The sequence below is a fragment of the Sceloporus occidentalis genome, unplaced genomic scaffold, assembly GCF_023333645.1.
Source record: "Sceloporus occidentalis isolate IW3139 unplaced genomic scaffold, rSceOcc1.0.p SCAF_7, whole genome shotgun sequence".
Lineage (NCBI taxonomy): Eukaryota > Metazoa > Chordata > Lepidosauria > Squamata > Phrynosomatidae > Sceloporus > Sceloporus occidentalis.
Window position 1 is genome coordinate 5,829,250 of NW_028316987.1, and position 20,726 is coordinate 5,849,975.

The following is a 20,726-nucleotide window of genomic DNA, read 5'->3' on the forward strand; positions in this document are numbered from 1 at the left end:
TCTGGGGCTGCTTGGAAACCTGCCTCTCTTCATACCAACTAGTGGGGGGAAACAGAAAAGAGAGCTTTTAGTTTGGTATAGAGATGGAAACATAACGGTAGAAGAAGTGCAATGTTTAATGCAGTGAATGTGCATAAACAGAATGCAAATTAAGAATATGCATAATCATAATAATTTGTATAATATGCAAATTATATGCCTGTATATGAGGAACTAGAATATGGCAACCCTATCCTTTTTACAAAGTCTTTCTGTGTCTGCTCAGCCCAATGCTTTTTCTCCTCATCCTCTGTCCAGCAGCATCAGCATTAAGATTATGAAAAAAAGGAATGTGGGGGGGAGGCATAAACCTATATGTTTGGTCAAAGAAAAAGTCATCCCTGGATCAATTCTGGAAAATTCCTTCATATGGTCTCTAGAAATTTCTGAGTGTTTTGATTTACTTTAAAAAGACTTACTTGATCAGCTTGTTTCATTCCACATTTGCCTAGTGTTACTTTTATCTGAAACACTACTCTTCTCTTCTGTGGTGTAGAAACCTTTCCAGGTTACTTCGACCTGTGGTACCAAATACTGTCTTAAAGAAATAATGACCTGCAACAAATCTGCTTTGTTAACTGAGCAACTGTGGCCCTCTAGATATTTTTGGACTCAAATTCCCATCAACAACCTTTTGCTCTGGTTAGTGGTAAGGAATGCTAGCAGCACAAGTTAATAGACATGTGGAAGGCCACCCCAAGCCCTGGTTTAAAAGGGCATACATACTGAAAGCACTATATAAATTACAAATAATAACTGAATCTATGCAGATTTCCTAATTGGAGTAGGAAGATCTCTTACCCTGCAAGAGCAAAGTGTCAAGTTGCCCTGCCTGTCCAGTGTTTTAGGGTGTAACATGAATTGCATATCCAGATGTGTCTTCTGTCCCCCATTTAAAAGCCTGGAGGCTGAGAGATGTTGTTTGAGAAGAAGTGACCTTATTCTGCATAGCAGTTTCTTACCATGGAACCCATTCAAAAACAATGGGGGGTGTCTTTCTTGAACTACAACTCCTAGAATCCCCTGATGGCCACATTGCTTCATGAATTCTGTGTGCATGGTAGTCCAAAAAAGGCACTTTTAAAAACTCTGTTTATGGATGCTGTCACTTACCACAATGCCCTGCAGCCTTTTATATAGACAAAGCAGGTTGGTCTTTCATTAATAAAATTAATGGGCACAAATGTGGCATTCAAAATGGGAAGAAATGCCAGTGGCTGAGGTGTTCCATCTTCTGGGACATTCTGTTTTTAAGGTCCCAGGACAAGTTCACACATACATATTTGTGGTCTGTTTCCATAGCGCCCGCCTGTGTGAATTGCTTGTCCAAGGACAAGCTCCAAGAACAAAGATTTTGTTTTACCTAATATCATAAAATACAATGACATTTTAAATGGGGGCTGTCCATACATCCAACTGGGAATCATCAGCATGCACTGAGATGTAGAGCATTATTCGCATGTGAACCAGTCCTTGGATTCAGAAGATAGTGTGATGTTGTGTTTGGGGCTGATTAAGGAAGCTCCAGTTCAAATCCTGCAAAGTTCTCACTAGGTTGATTATGTTGCACAATCCAAAGCATGTTTCTTCAAAAGTAAATTTAACACGGTAATTCATTTACCTATGGGGAGACAGCATGGTGTAGTGATTTGTGTTTGACCATGGAAACCCACTGGATGACCATGGGCAAGTCACACAAGCTCAGCCTCAGAGGAAGGCAATGGCAAAAACCCTCTGAACAAATCTTTCCAAAAAACCCTGTGATAGGTTTGCCTTAGAATCATAATGACTTCAAGGCACACAATAACAATAAAGCTGAGTACAGCTTGTGAGGTTTACTTCCTTGTAAATCTGCATAACATTAGTCTGTTTGGCAAATCATTATCTCTTTGCCTAATCCATCTGATCTGAAGAAGTGGAAAGCTTATGCCAAGTTAGTCTTTCAAATGCCACAATAATTGTTGATGTTTCTACCTCACAAGTTTGTTATGAGGGTTAAAAAACAGTATCATGCCTACCACCCAGGCTCCTTGGGAAAAGTTTTGTTGTTGTGTGCCTTCATGTTGTTTCTGACTTATGGCAACCCTAAGGCAAATCTATCATGGGACTTCCTTGGTAGGTTTCTTCAGAGGAATTTGCCATTGTCATCCTCTAAGTCTGAGGAAGTGTGACATGCCCATGGTCACCCAGTGATTTGCCATGTCCGAGTCAGAATTCAAATCCTGGTCTCCCAGTGTCCTACACCAATGTTTAAACCATAACACCAAATGTTGGTTGGGGATAAAGGAAATGATTAGTAACAGGCAACCAGAAAATGCAGTCTTAAAGCTGAAATTTGCTAAACATTGGTTCCAAGGGGTGAATGTGCACATGTGAAGGTACACAAGTTAGACCACCATACAAGTTCAAATATTTATAGTGTTCAGTGTCATCTCAGATTCAAAGGCTTGGTGGTCATTGGAAAATTCCTGCGTTTATATTAGACCAATAACTTTATTAGGTCAATGAAAAAGAAAAAAGATTTGCATGTAGTTTCACGATGTTACCAATGAGCAGGAGGAGTAGAGAAATCTCAGGTAAATTTTTTTTCCCAGGTGGTGGTATTGATTCACACTTCTGACTGCTAGTAATCAAGGGACGAGATATCAAGTGATGAACACGCAACTGGATACAGTATCATGAATATCTTGTCCTGGTAGTTTTCTGATTGAAAAAAATAGTCATTATCTTTATTTGGTGTTTACACCTTCATGCTTTAGGCAACACTTGAGATGACTGTGTTTTACACACTAGTATATCAGGATGCGATCTTTGTCATCCCAGTCTCTAATTTTAACTTGGTTGACATTCCAATGTACCACAGTATGTGCATGGGAACATATAATATATATTGCCCATGGTCTTTTTTGAGTCAGCATAACATATCGGAGAATGTGTGATGTATCTCTAAAATAAACTAATACCTGGAGTAGCACTGGAGTCAGCTGTTAGTGTTGTCTAGACTTTTTTTCCCCCTGCAACTAGCTCACGTTGATTGCTTTTCTGGAATTTAACCTGCCACAAATCTGCACCCTCAGGTGCTCCCTTGTTCTCTTCCACTGATGTTGAATTGGAGCACCTCTCAGCAGTTTTTTTTCATCATGAATATTCAGATCTCTCTCAGCTCAGCCTCTGTTACCTCCTGTTTACTTTAGACAGGAGTGGCCCAGTCACCAGTTAACCTTGACATACAGAGAGGGCGGGAAGGAAGCAGGGGGAGAGAGAGAGGGAAAGGTGCAGTAGGAACAGGTATGTGGCACCTCAACACACCTGAAATGTGAAGACCGCTTTTCTACTGCTTGCTGGAGACAAAACTGCTTGTTCTGCCACAGAGATCTGTCTCACTGTCAGGTCCTGTCCCACTCCTTCATGTTGGTCTTTACCCACAACAGCTGAACATACAGTCGGTGGAAAGAACTTCAGGAGCCCAAGGAAGCAGGTATGTTGGCACATGCACTCTTATGGCAGCAGGGGGATAGGAGGAAGGAAACTTGAACTGGAGTCTTGTACCTCCTTACCACTGCAAATGTTTTATTGATTCCTGCAACAGATGGAAAGCCTGAAACTGGTGTATCAGAGTGAGCAAAGTTTTTTTATGTCTGGAGCTAGGAAGACCAGAGCTACCAGCTCCCCCAGATCTTGAGCTGTCAAGTTTAATAGCTGGGGATGCTAGGGGTGACAGTCCAAAAGGTCACTTTCCCAAGGTCTTGGAGAGACAGTGTCTCATCTTTGCTGCATTTGGAGTCTCACTGTTGTCTTGGCCAGGATGCATCTTCTCAGCATAATCTGCTTTACGGCGTTGTGCGGGTAGAATGAGGTAAGGACAGATTGCAAGTTACGTTTGAGACAGTGTACAAAAATGAAAAGGTGTGACAGGCAACTCATTTGATAAGGGTGCTCTTTCCTATTCTGCAGTAGCAGTCTTGTGAAGGGAGATATAGCTAATCCTGACTTCCTCATATGTGTAAAGTCAACGTATTTGAATCCGTAGGTTCATCCCTGCTTGTCTATGCTTTATGCTTCACGTACACTTAAAAGGCCCTAAGCAAAAACACTGGAAAGGTTCTTCAGGGACAATTGCTACAGTATGCATTTAAGGTTGCCGGTTTTGCCTGGTTTACATATTAAAAGCATAGTTACTACTTGTTTGCTTTTTCAGGATCCAGATCTCTTTCCCTAAGGAGGTTGCTTTTGTGGCAAACTTCACTGCATTTCCCAACTGTTCATGATACAATCTTTTGCCCAGAGAAAAATTACATTTGCTTAGAGACTGCAATGATTGCTTGACAGCCATAGAACCCTTTTAGATATGCCCCAGAATAAGAATTGCAGGGTGCTCCACAAAGCTTGGAAAGTTACTTTTGTGGTCTACACCAACTTGAAAGCCACTGGCCAAACTGGCTTGGGAATTCTGGGATTCCAAAAATTAACTTTCCCAAACAGTGAACAGTTCAGCTATTCATCCCCAAGCTCAGATATCTGTGACAATTTAAAAACAACAGTATTCGGTTATTTATTTATATGATGCTTGTCGCAGGCATTTTCCAAGGCTGCAGTTCTCAACCTTTGCTCCTTCAAATGTTTTAGACTTTGCCTCCCAGAATTCCTGTCTATTAACTATGTTGGCTTGGGCTTCTGGGAACTGAAGTCCCAAACAATCAATGGATTCATGTTTAAGAACCACTGGTATCACTCCGGTGCAAGACTTGTTTTCCTGTTATCCTTGGCCTCCTTCTTTGCTTGAGAATGAGAGAGAGAGCAGAAGAAAGAATGGTACTGTACTGTGTTCAGAGACATAGCCAAGGGGGGGATCTTGGGGTTCGGACCCCCCCTTCCATTAAAAAAATGAATGGTATGTGCTGCTGCACCGCTGCACCCAAGCCCCATTATAATGGTGGCACTTAGTCTGGACCCCCCCCCCCCCTTCCTAAAATCCTGGCTACGTCCCTGCTGTGTTGGGAATCATAAAACCTACCAGCTGGTGTTGGATTACAAGTTCCAGCAGTCCTAGCCAGCATAGCCGGTGTGCAAGGAATGCTTTGAGCTGCAGCCCATTAACCACATCTTGTGAACTACACTGATAATAATTCTGGGATGCAAAAACAAACAAACAAAACAGTATGTTCCAATGGATCCAGAGAATGGTCTAAAAATACATTATACTCTTATACTTTAGGCAAGTTACATCCTGGTTAGTGTCCGGATGTGAGATTGTTTAGGGGCCTCAAATATGCTGCTCTGATCTTCTCAAAAGGAAGATTGGGATATTTATCATTTGTAAATGTTGGATGAGGGAGCTAGCATGGTGTAGTGGTTTTAATGTTGGAATAAGACTCCAAGAGACCAGGGTTTGCATCTCTGCTCAGCCTCGGAAACCCACTGGATGACCTTGGGCAAGTCACCCTTTTTCTGTCTTAGGTGAAAGTAATGGCAAACCTCTTCTCAATAATCTAAGGAATGTTGATAGTGGCAATCCAACACCCAGAGGGCTGTGGCATGGTCCACCCCTTGTTTATACTGAACAATTTAAACAGTTTAAAAACTATGTATTTGCCATTGTTGTTGTGTGCCTTCTGACTAATGGCAACCTTAAGGTGAACCTATTGGCAAGATTTCTTCAAAGAAGGTTTTCCATTGCCATCCTCTGAGGCTGACAGGAGTATTACTTGCCGACTGTCACCTAATGGGTTTCATGATCAAGCTGGGAATCGAAACCTGGTCTCCAGAGGCATAGTCTAACACTCAAACCACCTGGCTCTCACCATAACTTCCAACCAAGATATCCTAGATGTTGTATTTCCACAAAGAGACCATGGCAGCATCCCTTATCCTGGCATCTTCAAATGTGATGGATTCCCATTATTATTATTATTATTATTATTATTATTATTAATCTTTATTTATAAAACGCTGTAAATTTACACAGCGCTGTACATAAATTTTTTAGTCAGATGGTTCCCTGCCCTCAGGCTTACAATCTAAAAGACACGACACAAAAGGAGAAGGGAGTGGTGGTGGGGAATAGGATTAGGTCCAGCAGATCTTCTCCACCTCTGAGGCCTGGACCAAGGCAGATGGACTGGAGGAAGGGCTTGGCTTCTTGATGGATGGTTAAAAGGAGGCTTCCTGGGTCAGAGAGGGGCTCACCATTCTCATCATTCCTCATCACACCTATGTTTATTAGGGACAATGGGAGTCACAGAAGGGCAAACTACAGCATTTGAACTACAAATTAATGGTGTATGCCTAAAAATCCTATTTGCATTGCTCTGTGGGGTCAGGGAGCTATGACAATTACGCCCACTCCAGCCATATCAGGACCACATTTAAGTCTACAGTGTAAACAGGCCTGAAGACAAATAATTTAGGAAAATCTCTTTTAACAGAGAGCTAGGAAGAGAAATGATTTTTGACTAACCTCCTCTCTCTCTGTCAGAATGTCGTGCCAATAAACCCGGTGCTTGATGGGGGACAACATTTGAAAAGGTTACTTTTTGAAACTAGACTTCCCATAATCCCCCATCCATTAGGGCCACTGACCATACTGTGTGTGGGAGTCTGAGTGCTGGAGTTTTAAACAGATAATCTGATAAGAAAAGACCCCCTCCCAAGTTATCCATCCAGTGAGCAGACAAAAGCAGCATCTATACAGCTCAGATGGTTGCTTTGGGGAAATATAATGTTTTTCTATTTAAATGATTGTAACCATTTCTACATTTGCATGCATACATATAAAGTAGCACGTGCAATTTCTTTGCATCCTCTTTTGGTGGTGCCCACTGTACTTTTCATCCCGTCAAGAGGTTTGCTATGAGGAGGGAGATCTGAGTCACTTTCCTATCCGTCTTCTGCCTTAAGTCAGGATATCCAATATGCAAACTTCTCAGGCTGATGGATGCCTTTGAACCTTTTCTCATCTGGACAAGTAACCCCCCTCCCCCTTTATTCAACTACTTGTTGCTACACAACATGCCACCTGTTCCAGAAACCAGTGGAGTTTATCACACGGGAGGAATCAGACTGACTTCCCATTGCCCGAAATTGTGTGTGGTAGTCTATCAAGCAATAATGTGAAACCCCATGATTGCGTTCGGATTGCCATTTGATTATACTTCCAATTTCCCTTGTCTGATAAACTCCAGTATCTACTTTTGATGAAGGAAAGTTCTATGAAATAATTGGGAAGGACACCTGGGAAACTGAGACCAGTGCTTTTCAGGGGAGAATTCTGTGATTTCTTGAATACCTATCCAAGGTTCCTTACTTAGAGGATTACCAGTGGTGGATATGTTTACCTGAAAAATAGCTGCACTTCTGTGTTACATTTCTTTAGTAATGCATAAATGTATGGGAACATGGGTATATTCTAGGGGCACTCTTGGCTGTAGAACAACAATGGGAAACAATGAGGTTGACAAAGAACCGTTTCACACTATTTCACAATTGTGATCCCACTTTAACTGCCATAGCTGCATCCTATTGAAGCCTGGAGTTTGTAATTTGGAGACGTGCTAGTGCTCTGTGGTAGAAAACTACTTTTTCAGCTGCAGGTACCAGGCTTCCATAGGATGTCACCATGGCACCTAAAGTGGAATCATAGTGCTATAATTGTGTGATGTGAAAGGCCTCCTGAATCCTGCATGATTTGGTGTATACTCTAGAATATTTCTGGGAAGAATATTTGCACATCCATTGAGGTCTGACATCAGACATACTATTCTTTGTCAGCAAAATGTCAGTGTAGAATGGCTTATTGGAAGCTAAAACCTTGAAAACCACTGGCCTAATCAGAGTACCATATACATAAAGCAAGAATGAAAAACACCCAGAGAGGCAGTGGCCACAAATGACTTCACCCACTCCTCCCTGTTACCCCACCCCAAAGTTTAAAATGCTATTGACTTTAAAAGGCCACGTGCACCCTCAGTCAAAGTGGTGGTGGAATTTGGCACAGTTTTGTCCCTAGACTTGTTTTAGTTCCTGGCAAAGCTTTTGTTTTGCTCACAAAACTAGAACTACTTCTAACTTTGAGACATGCCTTGTGCTGGATGTACAACCGCTTTTGGCATTCAAAAACGTGGCAACGTTGCCTTCCATCACCCTTGAAGGAGGGAGGAAGGATCCCTTTTTAATGGAGGGAAAACTGGGAGGGGGGTACGTAGGCATACAGAGACTGGAAAGTTTTGGAGAAATATAGTTCACAGACTGTAATTTTCTCATCCCTATCTTAAAGTGTTTATGATGGGTGGTTAAACAATTTTGAAAATCTTCAAGGTCAAATAATAGCAATAGCATTCACATTTCTATACTGCTTAATAGTGAACTCAGCACTCTCTAAGCAGTTTATAATCTGTAAGCCAATTGCCCGCAACAAGCTGGGTGCTCAGTTTACCCACCAAAGAAAGGATGGAAGGTTGAGTCAACCTTGGAGCCCTGAGATCGAACTCACAAAGTTGTGGCTGCAGTACCAGGATTTAACCACTGCACCACCAGGGCTCCTTATACAGTGCGCCATACGCGGTCTTGAGTGTACGCGCTCAAGTCGCAGGGAGGGCACAGGGCGGAAGGGGCATCGCGTCCCATTCAATTGAATGGGGGGCATGCTCATGGCGCCCTGCTCACTGTTGCGCCGCTGCACCACTGTGCACAAGCCCCATTGTTTCCAATGGGGCTTGAGCATAGGCGGAATTCGCCTTACACAGCAGGATCCGGAACGGATTCCTCACGTAAGGCGAGGGCTGACTGTAATATAAAGCTAAAATTGTTAAAAGGTTTTTTAGAAACAGAAATAAAGAAAAAGAAAAATACTCTCCAACATTTTGCAGATAAAAATTGGGGCACAAGCAACATCAGAGTATGGTCAAGATGGCAAAGGTTATGAACAAGGAAGAACATGTCTCAAACTGGATTATTTCTGCAGTGTGTTTTGGAACTATGTTAGGACACATTAGTAGGTCATATGCACAATTCCTTTTCCCCCCCTTTTTTCTTTTTTGAGAAACAGAATGGGAAAGACTGAAAGTCCCAACAGCCTTAGTCAGCATAGCACTTGGTGAGGAATGCTGGGAGTTACAGTCCAACAGTTGCTGGATGGCCGCATGATAATCACCCTGTTATGGATTAATAGGAGTGGAATGTATCAGAAAGAGAAAAAAATAGATAGAACCCATGCTTCAGGTAAAGATTAAAGGTGCTAAGGTAAATGCTAAATTTAACTTTGGAAATGGTGAAAATAGTGGCATCACAGCAGAAAACAGAAGTTAAGAGGACTAAAAACCCCTTGTTCCAGTTTCTCTGGGTGCCACTTAAGTCACACCGCAGACTTGTAACCCCAGCTACCAATATGTAACATGGCCCTAAAAGTGGCTTTTCTTACCTCTGTAAGAAATTGTTGTATTGTGAAATATATCAACACCAAGAAATGTTCAGTATTTCTAGGCAGCCTGTTGCATGAAGCTGCTGGTTAGGAAAGAATTACCAATAGGGCTTTGAAGTAGCCACTTACGCATTGCCAAAAGAGAGGGCAACAAAGGGCTGAGATTTGCATAATATCGGCATATGCAGTGGAAAAAGCAATAGTGCTAGGAAAGGTGAAGGGAAGTAGAAAGAGAGGAAGGCCGCATGCTAGATGGATGGACTCTCTCTATTAAAAAGATCATGAATATGAGTTTGCAGTAGTTTGCAGAGCAACAGAGGACAGAGGGTCTTGGAGAGGTCTCATCAGCAGGATCACCATGGGTCGAGATTGACATGAAGCCAGTAAATAACATAACAACAAATATATTGGGAATTCCCAATTGGGAAGTAATTGCTACCATTCAAATAGAAATAGTGTAGCTTTCTGTAGTGGGGAAGGGTGACTGAGGAGATTAGTACAGACAGCTTTTAAAATCACAATTAGACCTGGAAAAAAACCTGTTTTGGTAATAGTCGCATGACAATACCTCCGACCCAGAGCTGCTGTGTCCAAGAGCTGTTGGGGCATCCCCTTTCATTGAGGAGGAAAATCAATCGATGATCTCCCACTCGTCCTAGTCCTCAGGTGATAAATGTCACCACTGAGGCAGTTGTGGTATTTGCAGGCACGTGGCGTTTGTGTCTTCTCCTCTCCCCTGTCCACCTTCCGCCTTGCTATTTCCAAGCAAGCTTGATTCCCTCTTTCTTTCTTTCTTTCTTTCTTTCTTTCTTCCTTTTCTATTTCTTTACTTCTTCTTTTCAAAATTTCAATCGCAGTAGCAGAGCTCCAGAATAGCATGAATAAATTTTATATAAATAAATTTTTATTTTTATTTAATTTATATAAATAAACTTTAAAATTTTAAAACCCAAAAGGCATGCTAGATAGGGCATAGGGCATAGGTAGGGTTTAGGGAGAGTCAGGAAAAGCATGTGATGGTGGCAGCAGCCTCAGTCACACGATTAAGAAAACGTGCGGTAATGGCTATTATACAAACAAGTTTAATTCCGTTTTCATTGACACGTGATTGTGGCGAGAACGGGGCTTGTGCGGCAATGTCCTAGGTGACTTATTTGCCTGCACGGTCTGTTTTCCAGGTGCTCCCTCTGGAGCTTCAAGTCACCTGCACGCCCTCCATTTAGTTCTAATTCTCTTCAAAGCAGACTTTGGCTGGATAGTGCTTCACGTGGAGGATACCGCCATATAGACATTGGTTCACTATAAAGTAGGACATGTCAACACCTTTTTAAAAAGCTGTCCATCTTGAATAATTTCTTAACTACTTTCCTAGATTGGAAAAATGGTGCTTTGATAATGGAAAAGCTTGTACACACACAAACACACATGTACACACACACTCCCCCCTCCATATACCACCCATTCTTTTAATTTCTGATTGCTACACAGGTTTGCTTACAAACAGATTGAAGGCTGGGTGTGACAACACCTTAAGTAAATATCCTTTGAGGTCTTGATAGAAGCCGCTTCAACTCAAGTCAGAGGGTGGCTTCCAAACAAGAAACATCATAGTGACTTGTGGGACAAGGCTGACCTCATTGTCAAGGCAAGGTCAAGTAATGTGGCATGTCACAAAGAGCATGGAAAGGTTAGAGGGCTTGCTTTTCTAAAAACTACAACTCTCAGAATCCTTGATCTATCAAAAATGCTAACATTTCCGCACTCTGGACTTATAATCAACCCTTATATCAACTCTGGTGCTGGCACAAGAAACACTCAAGTTTCCCAGCTACGAGCTACACTATCAGTCAGTCCAGAGATGGGCTTTAGAAGAACACAGTCTCTAATCAGAAGGAATGTTAATATGTACTTTCTCCTCCAAAATCCAATATTTGGTTCAGAGGTTGGGAAAGGTGGGCTTTGTGTGGCCCCTGTGGAGCCTCATATTTGTTTGAATATTAATACAATATATTTTAAAATTTTAAATTGCCTCCACTCCTTTAGGGGACATGAGAGGGCAATTTCGGTATGCCCCCTCATTTTTAGTCACCCCTCCAGACTACCAAGCTGGAAGATAAATTGGGGTATTTGTATGGAAAGTAGTTCCCTGTGGTCCAGTGTGGGTGTGACCCACCAGATCTTGGGTAGTTGCCCACGGCCACGCCTGACTGATGTAATGTATTCCAAGCTTTCACAGTGCTTACAACAAGCCTGTGAGGTTGATCAATGAGGGGAAAAGTGGACCAAAGCTTTCAAGTGCATGGTGAAAGGACTTCTGAACCAAGATCTTATTGTAGCTGGCATGTTTAAACAATATGTACAGGGATTCATAGCTTATGTGGTGAGCCTGCTCTCTATCCTTTTCCCAGTGGAAGAAAATGCAGCCAGGGGAAGAAACTTGGTTGCTCGTATCACCATGGCACAGCATCTTCTGGGGGTCCTTTCAGTCTGGAAGAGCTTAGAGGTGTTAGAGTGCCCACCTGTCCTCCTTTAGAAATGACAGTCCTCTTCTTTAAGGGTTCCCCACTTTAAAAATCAAGAGCTGTAAGTGGGGAGAGCAGCAGCAGGAACCTAGAATTTTTTCATCCTATGTAAGGGACCTAGACAGCAAACTGAGCAACCGTACAGGTCATGGTTTGCCTTACTATGGTGGGATGCCACATTGTATTTCTTGTAATTTCTAAAATTGCATCTGGACATATGCATTAGCATATGTACTGTATATTTCATACAAATTTGTGTCCTTTCTTTTTGGTGACATGTTTTTGCTTTTGTGGTAATGTATAAGAGGCCACCCACCATGCAAACCAGAGGATTCTATTAGGCTACTTCTTGGCCTACAGGGATACTCTTTACTAAGTAGGGTTGCCAGGTCAGGAATGTCTGAAGCCCTGACATTTCAGGACCAAAATCTGAGATTTAGTGACTTGTGATGCCATGAGCAGGTGGGGGTGTTCCGGCCCTGGTGATGTCATTAAGCATGATGTTTTATGCCTTGACTACATTTGCTGATACAGTTGGCCCTTGGTATCCACTGGGGTTTGCTCAAGTCCCATCATGGCATAGTAAAATGGTGTCTCTTATATAAAATGGCAATCAAGGTTTGTTTTTTGGAATTATATATATGTGTGTGTGTATATGTATTTTCAAGCTGTGGATAGCTGAATCCATGGATAAAGATTCTGTGGCTATGGAGGGCTGACTGTATTATCGTATGTCATTCAAATAAAACACACACTTTTCCATTCTCTCACCCTACGATTCCTTCCCCTTGCCTACAGACTGAAAAAGTGGGGCCAGGTCTGAGACCTAGGAAACCTAGTGCTAAGTAGAAATGGAAGCATTGTTAGGGATCTTGGCACTTTCCTGGTATTGGAGGTCCTAACAAATGCTTTGCCACCCTCTGGAGCCAGCCCTGGTTCAGAATCTCTCCCCCCCCCCCCCACCTCAAAATGCAGTCTTAACAGTTGCAGTGTTTATCATTATTAAAAGGAACTGGGCCAGAGATCTATTGCTTATAATGCCCATGCCTCTTTGGCATCAGGCTATCACTGTGGCTGGCCAAAGACATTTTGCTGCTGGAAGTGAAAATGGCTCCATCCGTCCATTCCATGTACAAAATCTGACAGGACTATATTTTTCTTCAATATGGCCCATGGGACAATATCCTCAATAGCACCTGAAGGCAGCAGGCTACTTTAGGTGGACACAGAACCAGTTATATGGCATATAACTCTCTGTTTAAACATTTTGCTGATCCCTCCCTGCATTTGCTGTCTGGGTTGAACAATAGGAGGGCTGGCCCATTTTAACAACTTGGTTTCCCAGAATAGAAATTCCTTAACTTCCAACTGTCCCAGTTTGACAAGGACAGTCCCAATTAGCCCTCTTTCGTCTGCCTTTTCAACTACTTTTAAAATATGCTTGTTTCTCTCTCCTCCTCCCATTTCCCCCCTTTGTCTTCATGTTATCTGCACTGCCATAAACTGATTTGTAAATACAAAAGTAGTTTACACACAATTAACTCGCCAGGTAAGAGAGCAGAGGGCTTTATCTTGCACTTCCCTGTAGACTCAGGAGAAAGCAAACTACTGCAGTGTCTCCTAGTTTGTCTGTTCTTCCTCATTAATAAATTTTGCCATCTTGACCACACACTGATGTTGCTTGGCCACACATGTCCCACTTTTCATCTATGAGATGATAGGGGATATGAAATGGTTTCTGGAAAAGTAAGCCTACAATTCTGACCAGCTTTGGGGTGGAAGGAGTGACCAGTCCAAATCACAAGACCTAGTAATAACAGATTTGTTTGTTTTTTTAACCCCACAGGATTGACAAATCCTTCTCTGTTGACCACCATGGCAGAAAACAATTATAGCTGGTGGAAGCTGACCTTCCTCCGGAAGAAAAAATCTGCTCCTAAGGTGCTGTATGAAAGTCCTGATATCTATGCAGTTGCCAATAATGAGAACCAGCAAGAGGGGGTGCTAGCAGATGGCGGCAGTGATGGGAGCAGTCAGCAGGAATTCAATGCTCGGCTAGAGAAGATTGTGGACAAGAGCACCAAAGGCAAACATGTCAAAGTCTCCAATTCGGGGCGCTTCAAGGAAAAGAAGAAAGTCAGGGCTATGTTGTCGGAAAACCCCAACTTTTTTGCTGACAATGAACGAGATGAAAAATGATGGGTGGATGAAGGGGAAATGCCCTTTCTATGCACTGGTTGGTTGTCTGAACACTGAGAAGCTGACTGTGATTCAATTCAATTCCATTTGCAAATGAAGTTAACGAGGGGCCTGTCTGGGGCTCCAGGATCAGGTCCCGATTTTCACATGAAGAAGAAAGGTTTAGAGGAAGATGAACTTTATTATTGTTATTGTTCTCTTTTTTTAATTTAAGGAATAAAATTAGTAATATTTACATTAAACGCAAGCCCACTGCACCATCAGCAGTGGGAAAAAATGAAAAGCTAGAGGTACAATGCATGACAGTAGGGACATATGTAGAGCTGCTTGATGTTAAACCTTGACCAGGGTTGGTCCTGCCATTAGGCAAAGTGAGGCACTTGTCTTAGGTGGCAAATGCAGGAAAATGGTACCTCAGGGGACAAAGCTGTGCCAGGTGTGCCATAGAGCCACCTCTGCACTCCCTAAGCAAGCCTCTTCAGCCATGGTGGAGAATGCCATCCCATTGCTTGCACTAAAGTAAGTTCCAGCTCCCATTTCTGTTGGCTTTTCTACTTGAAATGAAGGTGGCACCATCTTATTATTTGCTTCAGGCTGCAAAAGGTCTTGGGCCAGCTTTGCTGGATAGCTCTTAGTGACATTGTCAAGATAAGTGAAGTGCAGTTGTATCTGCCAATATCAGAGCCAGTATCAGTACATGTAGTCTCCAGAACCCTCTGACAAAAATGGGTCCTATCTAGGTCCCACCAGCACTGAGACATTCCTTGGCCCTCCTGCCCACCTGTTCCAGGTTTCTTTGGTGCCATTGGTTTCGTCTATGAAGCTTCTCACTAACGGAAATGCCCCATATGCCTCAGTTGTTCTTTGGGCACTGTGGAATATTAAAATAGTGGGTAAGGATAAGGTCCCAGATCAAGCTGTTGCCATCAAATATGGCCAAACAGTAGAGGCAAGGATCTCAAATCTGGAACCATCCTAGTTTTTACCATTAAAGCTGTGAACAATTTATTTTCGTGACTGCAGGCATAGATACCAGGCTCTTTTGCACATGAGCCTATGCAAACGTGACTTGCCAAGACAAACAAAGCTCCTTAGTCATGCACTGTACCCTGTCAGGTAGGTGATAAAACCTGTTTTCTGCATTCCTAGGCATGGCCCAAAATGGGACATGTAGCAAACCAGGTTGACTTCACTCCCCATAGGCCACCAGTGTTTTCAGTGTGGTGGGCCCCAATCTGTAACTTCCTGAAGGTTGCATGTGTCATATAACCTGGCCATAGCTCTCAGGGAACAGGGAACCTTGTCTCATTACCGGCATGGAGGTGAAATTCAGCCAGCCCAGTTGGGTTGTTATATATGGAAATGGGAGCGAGGGACCTCATCTTGTCCTTTACCTCAAATAGCAAAATGTCTCAGGCCAGCCTTGTTCCTCCATAGATTAACAAGAGTGTATATGCATCACATAGGCTGCAATTCAACATCCCCTGACTTTACCATAAATATCTGTACATGATGATACACTGCACCAGCACTACACAATTTTTGTTCTTGTGTGCCTTCAAGTCATTTCCAACTTATGGTGACCCTAAGGTGAACCCCATGCACAATACATTGTGCAACACATGTTGATGACTGGATGCTCTTGTACAATGTGAAATTGCAAGTGCAACCCCACTACACAACCATAAAGTACAGTGCGCAACCACAATTTGCAACTCTGTTGTATGCGCAACTCTTCTTCTGCAGCTGTCAGCAGAATATGTCTGTTGTGTTATGGTGAACAATTCACCTTGCATTTGTAGCACAGCTTATACATGCGTATGCCATTAATATGCCAGCCATAGTGTGTAAACAGCTACAAAGCATCATGTTGCCACAAATTGACAGCTGACTTGACACACATATACATCACAGTGTATAATCAGCTATAATTCAATCTGTAGCATCTGCATAATGTGCCCCACACAAATCTGTTCCTTTATTCAGATTCTAACCAAGCTTGACTGCATTTTTTAAAAATTGTCACTTTTTCTCCCTTCATTTGGGTTCTTCAGTCCCTCGCTTTAATAAAGGTAAGGTATTAGTTTAATATAGTGCAGCAGAAAGATGGATCAAGACATTTTGCCATCTGAGGTGGAGAAGTAAAATGGCCTTTCTTTCTCCTGTGCCAGCACTCCATGTTCCATAGTACTAAAGCCTAACAAATTCATGTAGTTGTACCTATTTGGCAGGCAGGGAGTCCTGATTAACCCCATCATCCCACTTTTTCAGCTGCTGTTAAACTGTCTCAGTTTCTGCCTCTTCCTCACACTTTCCTCCTTCGTCCTCAGCTTACTTGAATTGCTGCAAATTGAGTTCAAAGTGGAAAAGCAATTTGCACCCAATTAACTCAGCAGGGGAGAGAGGAGAAAGGAGAATCTTGCAGTTCCTTGTAGATTCATGGAAAAGCAAACTGCTGCAGCATCTTCTAGCTTGTGTGTCCCTTCTCTTTAATAACTTTTGCCATCTCGATCCCATTCTGAAGTTGCGTGGGCACAAATGTCCTGGTTTTAAACTGCGAAATATTGGAGGGTACAGATGTTGTTCCTCCTGAGATTAACAGGCGTATATATACACCATCTGAGGGCCTAAGTATCCTAAAAGCACCAGATTGTATCTGATCTTGGAAGCTAAGCAGGGTCAGCTCTGGTTCGTACTTGGATGGGAGACTGCCAAGCAATACTGGGTGCTGTAGGCTATATTTCAGAGAAAGGTACTGGTAATACTGAGTTGAGTACTCCTTGGTTTAGAAAACTCCGTGAAATTCATGTGGTCACCACAAGTCAGCAGGCAACTTGAAGGTAGATACACACATATATATCAGATAATGTGTAACCAGCTACAAAGCAGTTCATAGCACATACATAGTGTGACCCACACAGACCTGTTCCTTTATTCAGATTCTGACCAAGTTTGAATGCAAAACTGAGCCTTTTCTCTTCCATCATCTGTGGTCTTTAGTCTCTTGCTTATCTATGCCTCGTTAGGGGCTTTCATAAATGGAGGCAAGGAGTTGCTTTGGCATAGAGTGGCAGAAAGCAGGACCAAGACATTTTGCCATCTGAAGTGGAGCAGTAAATGACATCCACCCCACCGCCATCTGCTGCTGCTCCAAGTCCATAGTACCCAGAGCTTGCAAAGTTGTTTTGGCATATGAGGAAGAAAGTCCAACAAGCATTTCTTCCCAACCCTGGCAGTAAAAAATACAATAAGCAATATAAATAAGTAACTATTTGCTCCCCTTGCATGACCTCCAAAATCTCCAAGAGCTGACCCATAAGTAACAATCCAAATAATACCTTCCTAGGGATGGGATTTGGTCATGCTGGCAAATTGCTGTATTTAGACTGAAGTTGTTTCTCTCTGGCCCAAATCGTAAACCCAAAGGGTGAAGGACTCTCTCTGACATGCAATGGGGATCACTTGTCAACAGAGGCCCTGTATTCTTATGGTGCAAATGTGCTCTGTTTGTGGTTAATTTGGAAAACAAAGTATAGTTGTGAAGTTAGTGGCAGGTAGATGCTCTTTTTATGTTGAGGGAACTAGACTAAAATGAGACTGGGGATGTACAGTCATTCAGCTGTTTCTAGATTACAACTCCCATTAAGCCCCACCAATGGCTCTGCTGGCTAGGACTAATGGGAGTTGCGCTCCCAACAAAATCCAGAGGGCCACTTATTCCCTAATCCTAGACTAAAGAATCTTTTTGAGTCTGAATTTCTATTTAAATCTTATTTAAATACATGAATATAAGGGCTTCTTATTTTTCATCTTAAGGCCAAGGTTCATGCTTCACGTATCACCCAAATGGTGGCAAACCTTTGTGCTAGTCCTGACTCTGGTCCATTAAAGTGCAGGAAAGTTTGCTAAAACTCTTGTTTGCTTCACACATTGAATTCAAGGTTGTCCTTTTCTCACAGTCCGTTTAATCACCTCCAAGCCAATTCCTGCCAACTCAGCCTAGCAAGCCAAGTGAACTTTAACTGCAAAGAATTGTATTAATAACTCATCCATCAAGCTTGTTTTGTGCTTGTAAAAATCTAGTTTTGCTGAAGTTTGCACATCAGTTTTATTGAGCCTTGTAGCTGTTTACCTTGCTAATTTTGTCCCAACTGTTTTTTTCCATATGGTCTGGTTAGTAAAGAAAAAAATTAATTATCCAGTGGTATAGTGGTTTGAGTATTATGATTATTACATGAGATCGGGGTTCGAATCCTTGCTTAGCCATGGAAACCCGCTGGGGGACCTTGAGCCAGTTACACTCTCTCAGCTTCTCTCTGAACAAATCTTGCCAAGAAAACCATGTAATAAGGTCAACCTAGGGTTGCCATAAATAGGAAACAAATGGAAAGAACACAACATGTGTGTGTGTGAGAGAGAGATCCCTCACTTTGCTGGATGTATTATTGCAAGTTTAAGGCAGAATTACCATCCTGATCAGTTTGAAAAAAAATATTTTAGACTACAAGTCCCATGGAGCATGCTAGCTAGGAGATACTAGGGGTTGTGATCCAAAAGAATTTCCCTCCATTCCCTAAGTTATCATCCCAACTGAAGTTGATTCTTGCCTGAGAAGGGTCAAGAGTCAGACCCTGTGGCTCTCCTGATGTTGTTAAGCTACTTTAGACAGCATGGCAGATAGTCAAGGATGATGGGAGTTGTAACTGAACAATATTTATTTGCCTGGCTCCCCATCCCTTCCAAAATTTGAGACAAAGGGAAAAAACAGTCTGATTGATGTCCTCACCTTTTTCTGGTCTAGCAAGGCTGCTGGGTTTTCTCTTGTTGCAAAATGATAACTAGACATTATGCAGAAGACCTAAGGCTGCCTGTAATTCCTTCTGAAAGTAGGTGTGTGTGGTGTTCCAATTTAGATCAAAGTCACAGAGGGAAGGAATGTGTAATCCTGACCCTGGTACAATAGCTGCAATATAGCACCAACACCCTCAGGTCTGCTATTAGCCATGGTGGGAAAAACATATAGACACAGTAGAGAGGTGTATAAGTTTTTCCCTCTCTGGGGCTGGGTGGAGCATTTGGATCAGAGCTGTGGGACAGAAGGAAAGGACATAGGCTCCCTCCCTGCTGTGTCACAGCTTTTATCCAAATTGGAACATCCCATAGATCCCTTTAGAAGAAGAAAATTATGTGAGGAGATTGTAGCAGGGTTCTCCCAATGTAACATCTGGTTTGCTCCTAAATTTCACACACAACATTGACAGATCTACAGTTCATTGCACTTACGGTACTGACAACAAAGTTTAGTCTATTGATAAGCCAACCATCCTACACAGAATCATCTAAAAATTAGCTGGTGTAGATGACATATATTTACACATATATAGGTAATGTACATAGAGTGGGCCCTTGGTATCTGCTAGGGTTTGATTCCAGGACTCGCCATAGATGCTCAAGCCACATTAAATACAATGGAATAGTAAAATGGTGTCCCTGATATAAAATGGCAAAATCAAGATTTCCTGTTTGGAATTTATATATATTTGTTAATATTCTCATGCTGAGGTTGGTTGAATCTGTGGATACAGAAGGCTAACTATACATTTTTCTGTATGTGTCTGTGTTAGCGTTCTGAAATTTTGACTCCCCCCCCCCCCATTTCCCTAATTATTCCCATCATGTAATAGTCCAAAATATGTTTTAAAGATGCTCTTACTGTGTGGGCCAAAAGTGTAATTCAAAAAAGAATAATCAACTTCAAACTTACAAAACCCCAGTACTTGATTGGGAATGCAAAGACTTTTGCCTTTGAACACATTAAGCAATAGGATGTCTCTGAGCACTCATTCACAGAATGTCTAACCAAGAAATGAGTAGACTTAGATACAAACTTCTGAAGGAGTAAAAAGGTATTTCAAGGCCACAAAGCATGTCTTTTCTTCCCTGCCATATCAGGAAAAAAAGTTGCTAAGCCTGCCAGGCTGCTTTCCCAAAATTTGTGGCACCTTGTGGATACCAAAATCCATGGATGCTCACGTCTCATTAAATATAATGGCTCAGTAAAATGGTGTCCCTTATATAAAATGGCAAAGTGGCAAGGTTTGGGTTTTTTGGAATTTATATATCTTTTTTTCAGTGTTTTCAAGACAGGGGTGCTTGAATCCATGGATATTACTGTTTGTAGCTTTTATTTGGTCACGTCCTCCATTTTTCTTGAATGTTCCACATTTTACAGTGCCTTTTCCTCTAGTGATATCTAGTCACCCTGTCATAATGCTCACCCATGAGGGTAGCATTTTGAAGGCAAATGCTTGTGGCTAGTAAGCTTTTGATTTTTTTCAGGAATCTCCCAATGAGTAGGAGAATCTAGGATGACTGCAACAGACTTCTCATGCTATGGGGAGGAGGTCCATCTCTGCTGCATAGATCATTTCAGTAAATACACAGTAAAACCTCACGGTGAACTGTGTTCCACTCTGTGTGTGTGTTCGTGGTACATTTCAGTGTTTTGCTTTACATGTTACATTTAGAACCCCCAACTTTAGTCCAATGAA

At 42.2% G+C, this 20,726-nt stretch overlaps 1 protein-coding gene across 1 annotated transcript; it reads left to right on the forward strand.

Annotated features, from left to right (window-relative positions):
- Window positions 1–3,288: 3,288 nt before the first annotated feature.
- On the forward strand, window positions 3,289–18,476 carry PRR15L (proline rich 15 like). The gene is made up of 2 exons (XM_089531758.1): window positions 3,289–3,517; window positions 13,823–18,476. Exon 2 carries the CDS (start codon window positions 13,852–13,854, stop codon window positions 14,173–14,175), a length of 324 nt encoding a protein of 107 aa, XP_089387884.1. The 5' UTR covers window positions 3,289–3,517; window positions 13,823–13,851; the 3' UTR covers window positions 14,176–18,476.
- The last annotated feature ends 2,250 nt before the right edge of the window (window positions 18,477–20,726 follow it).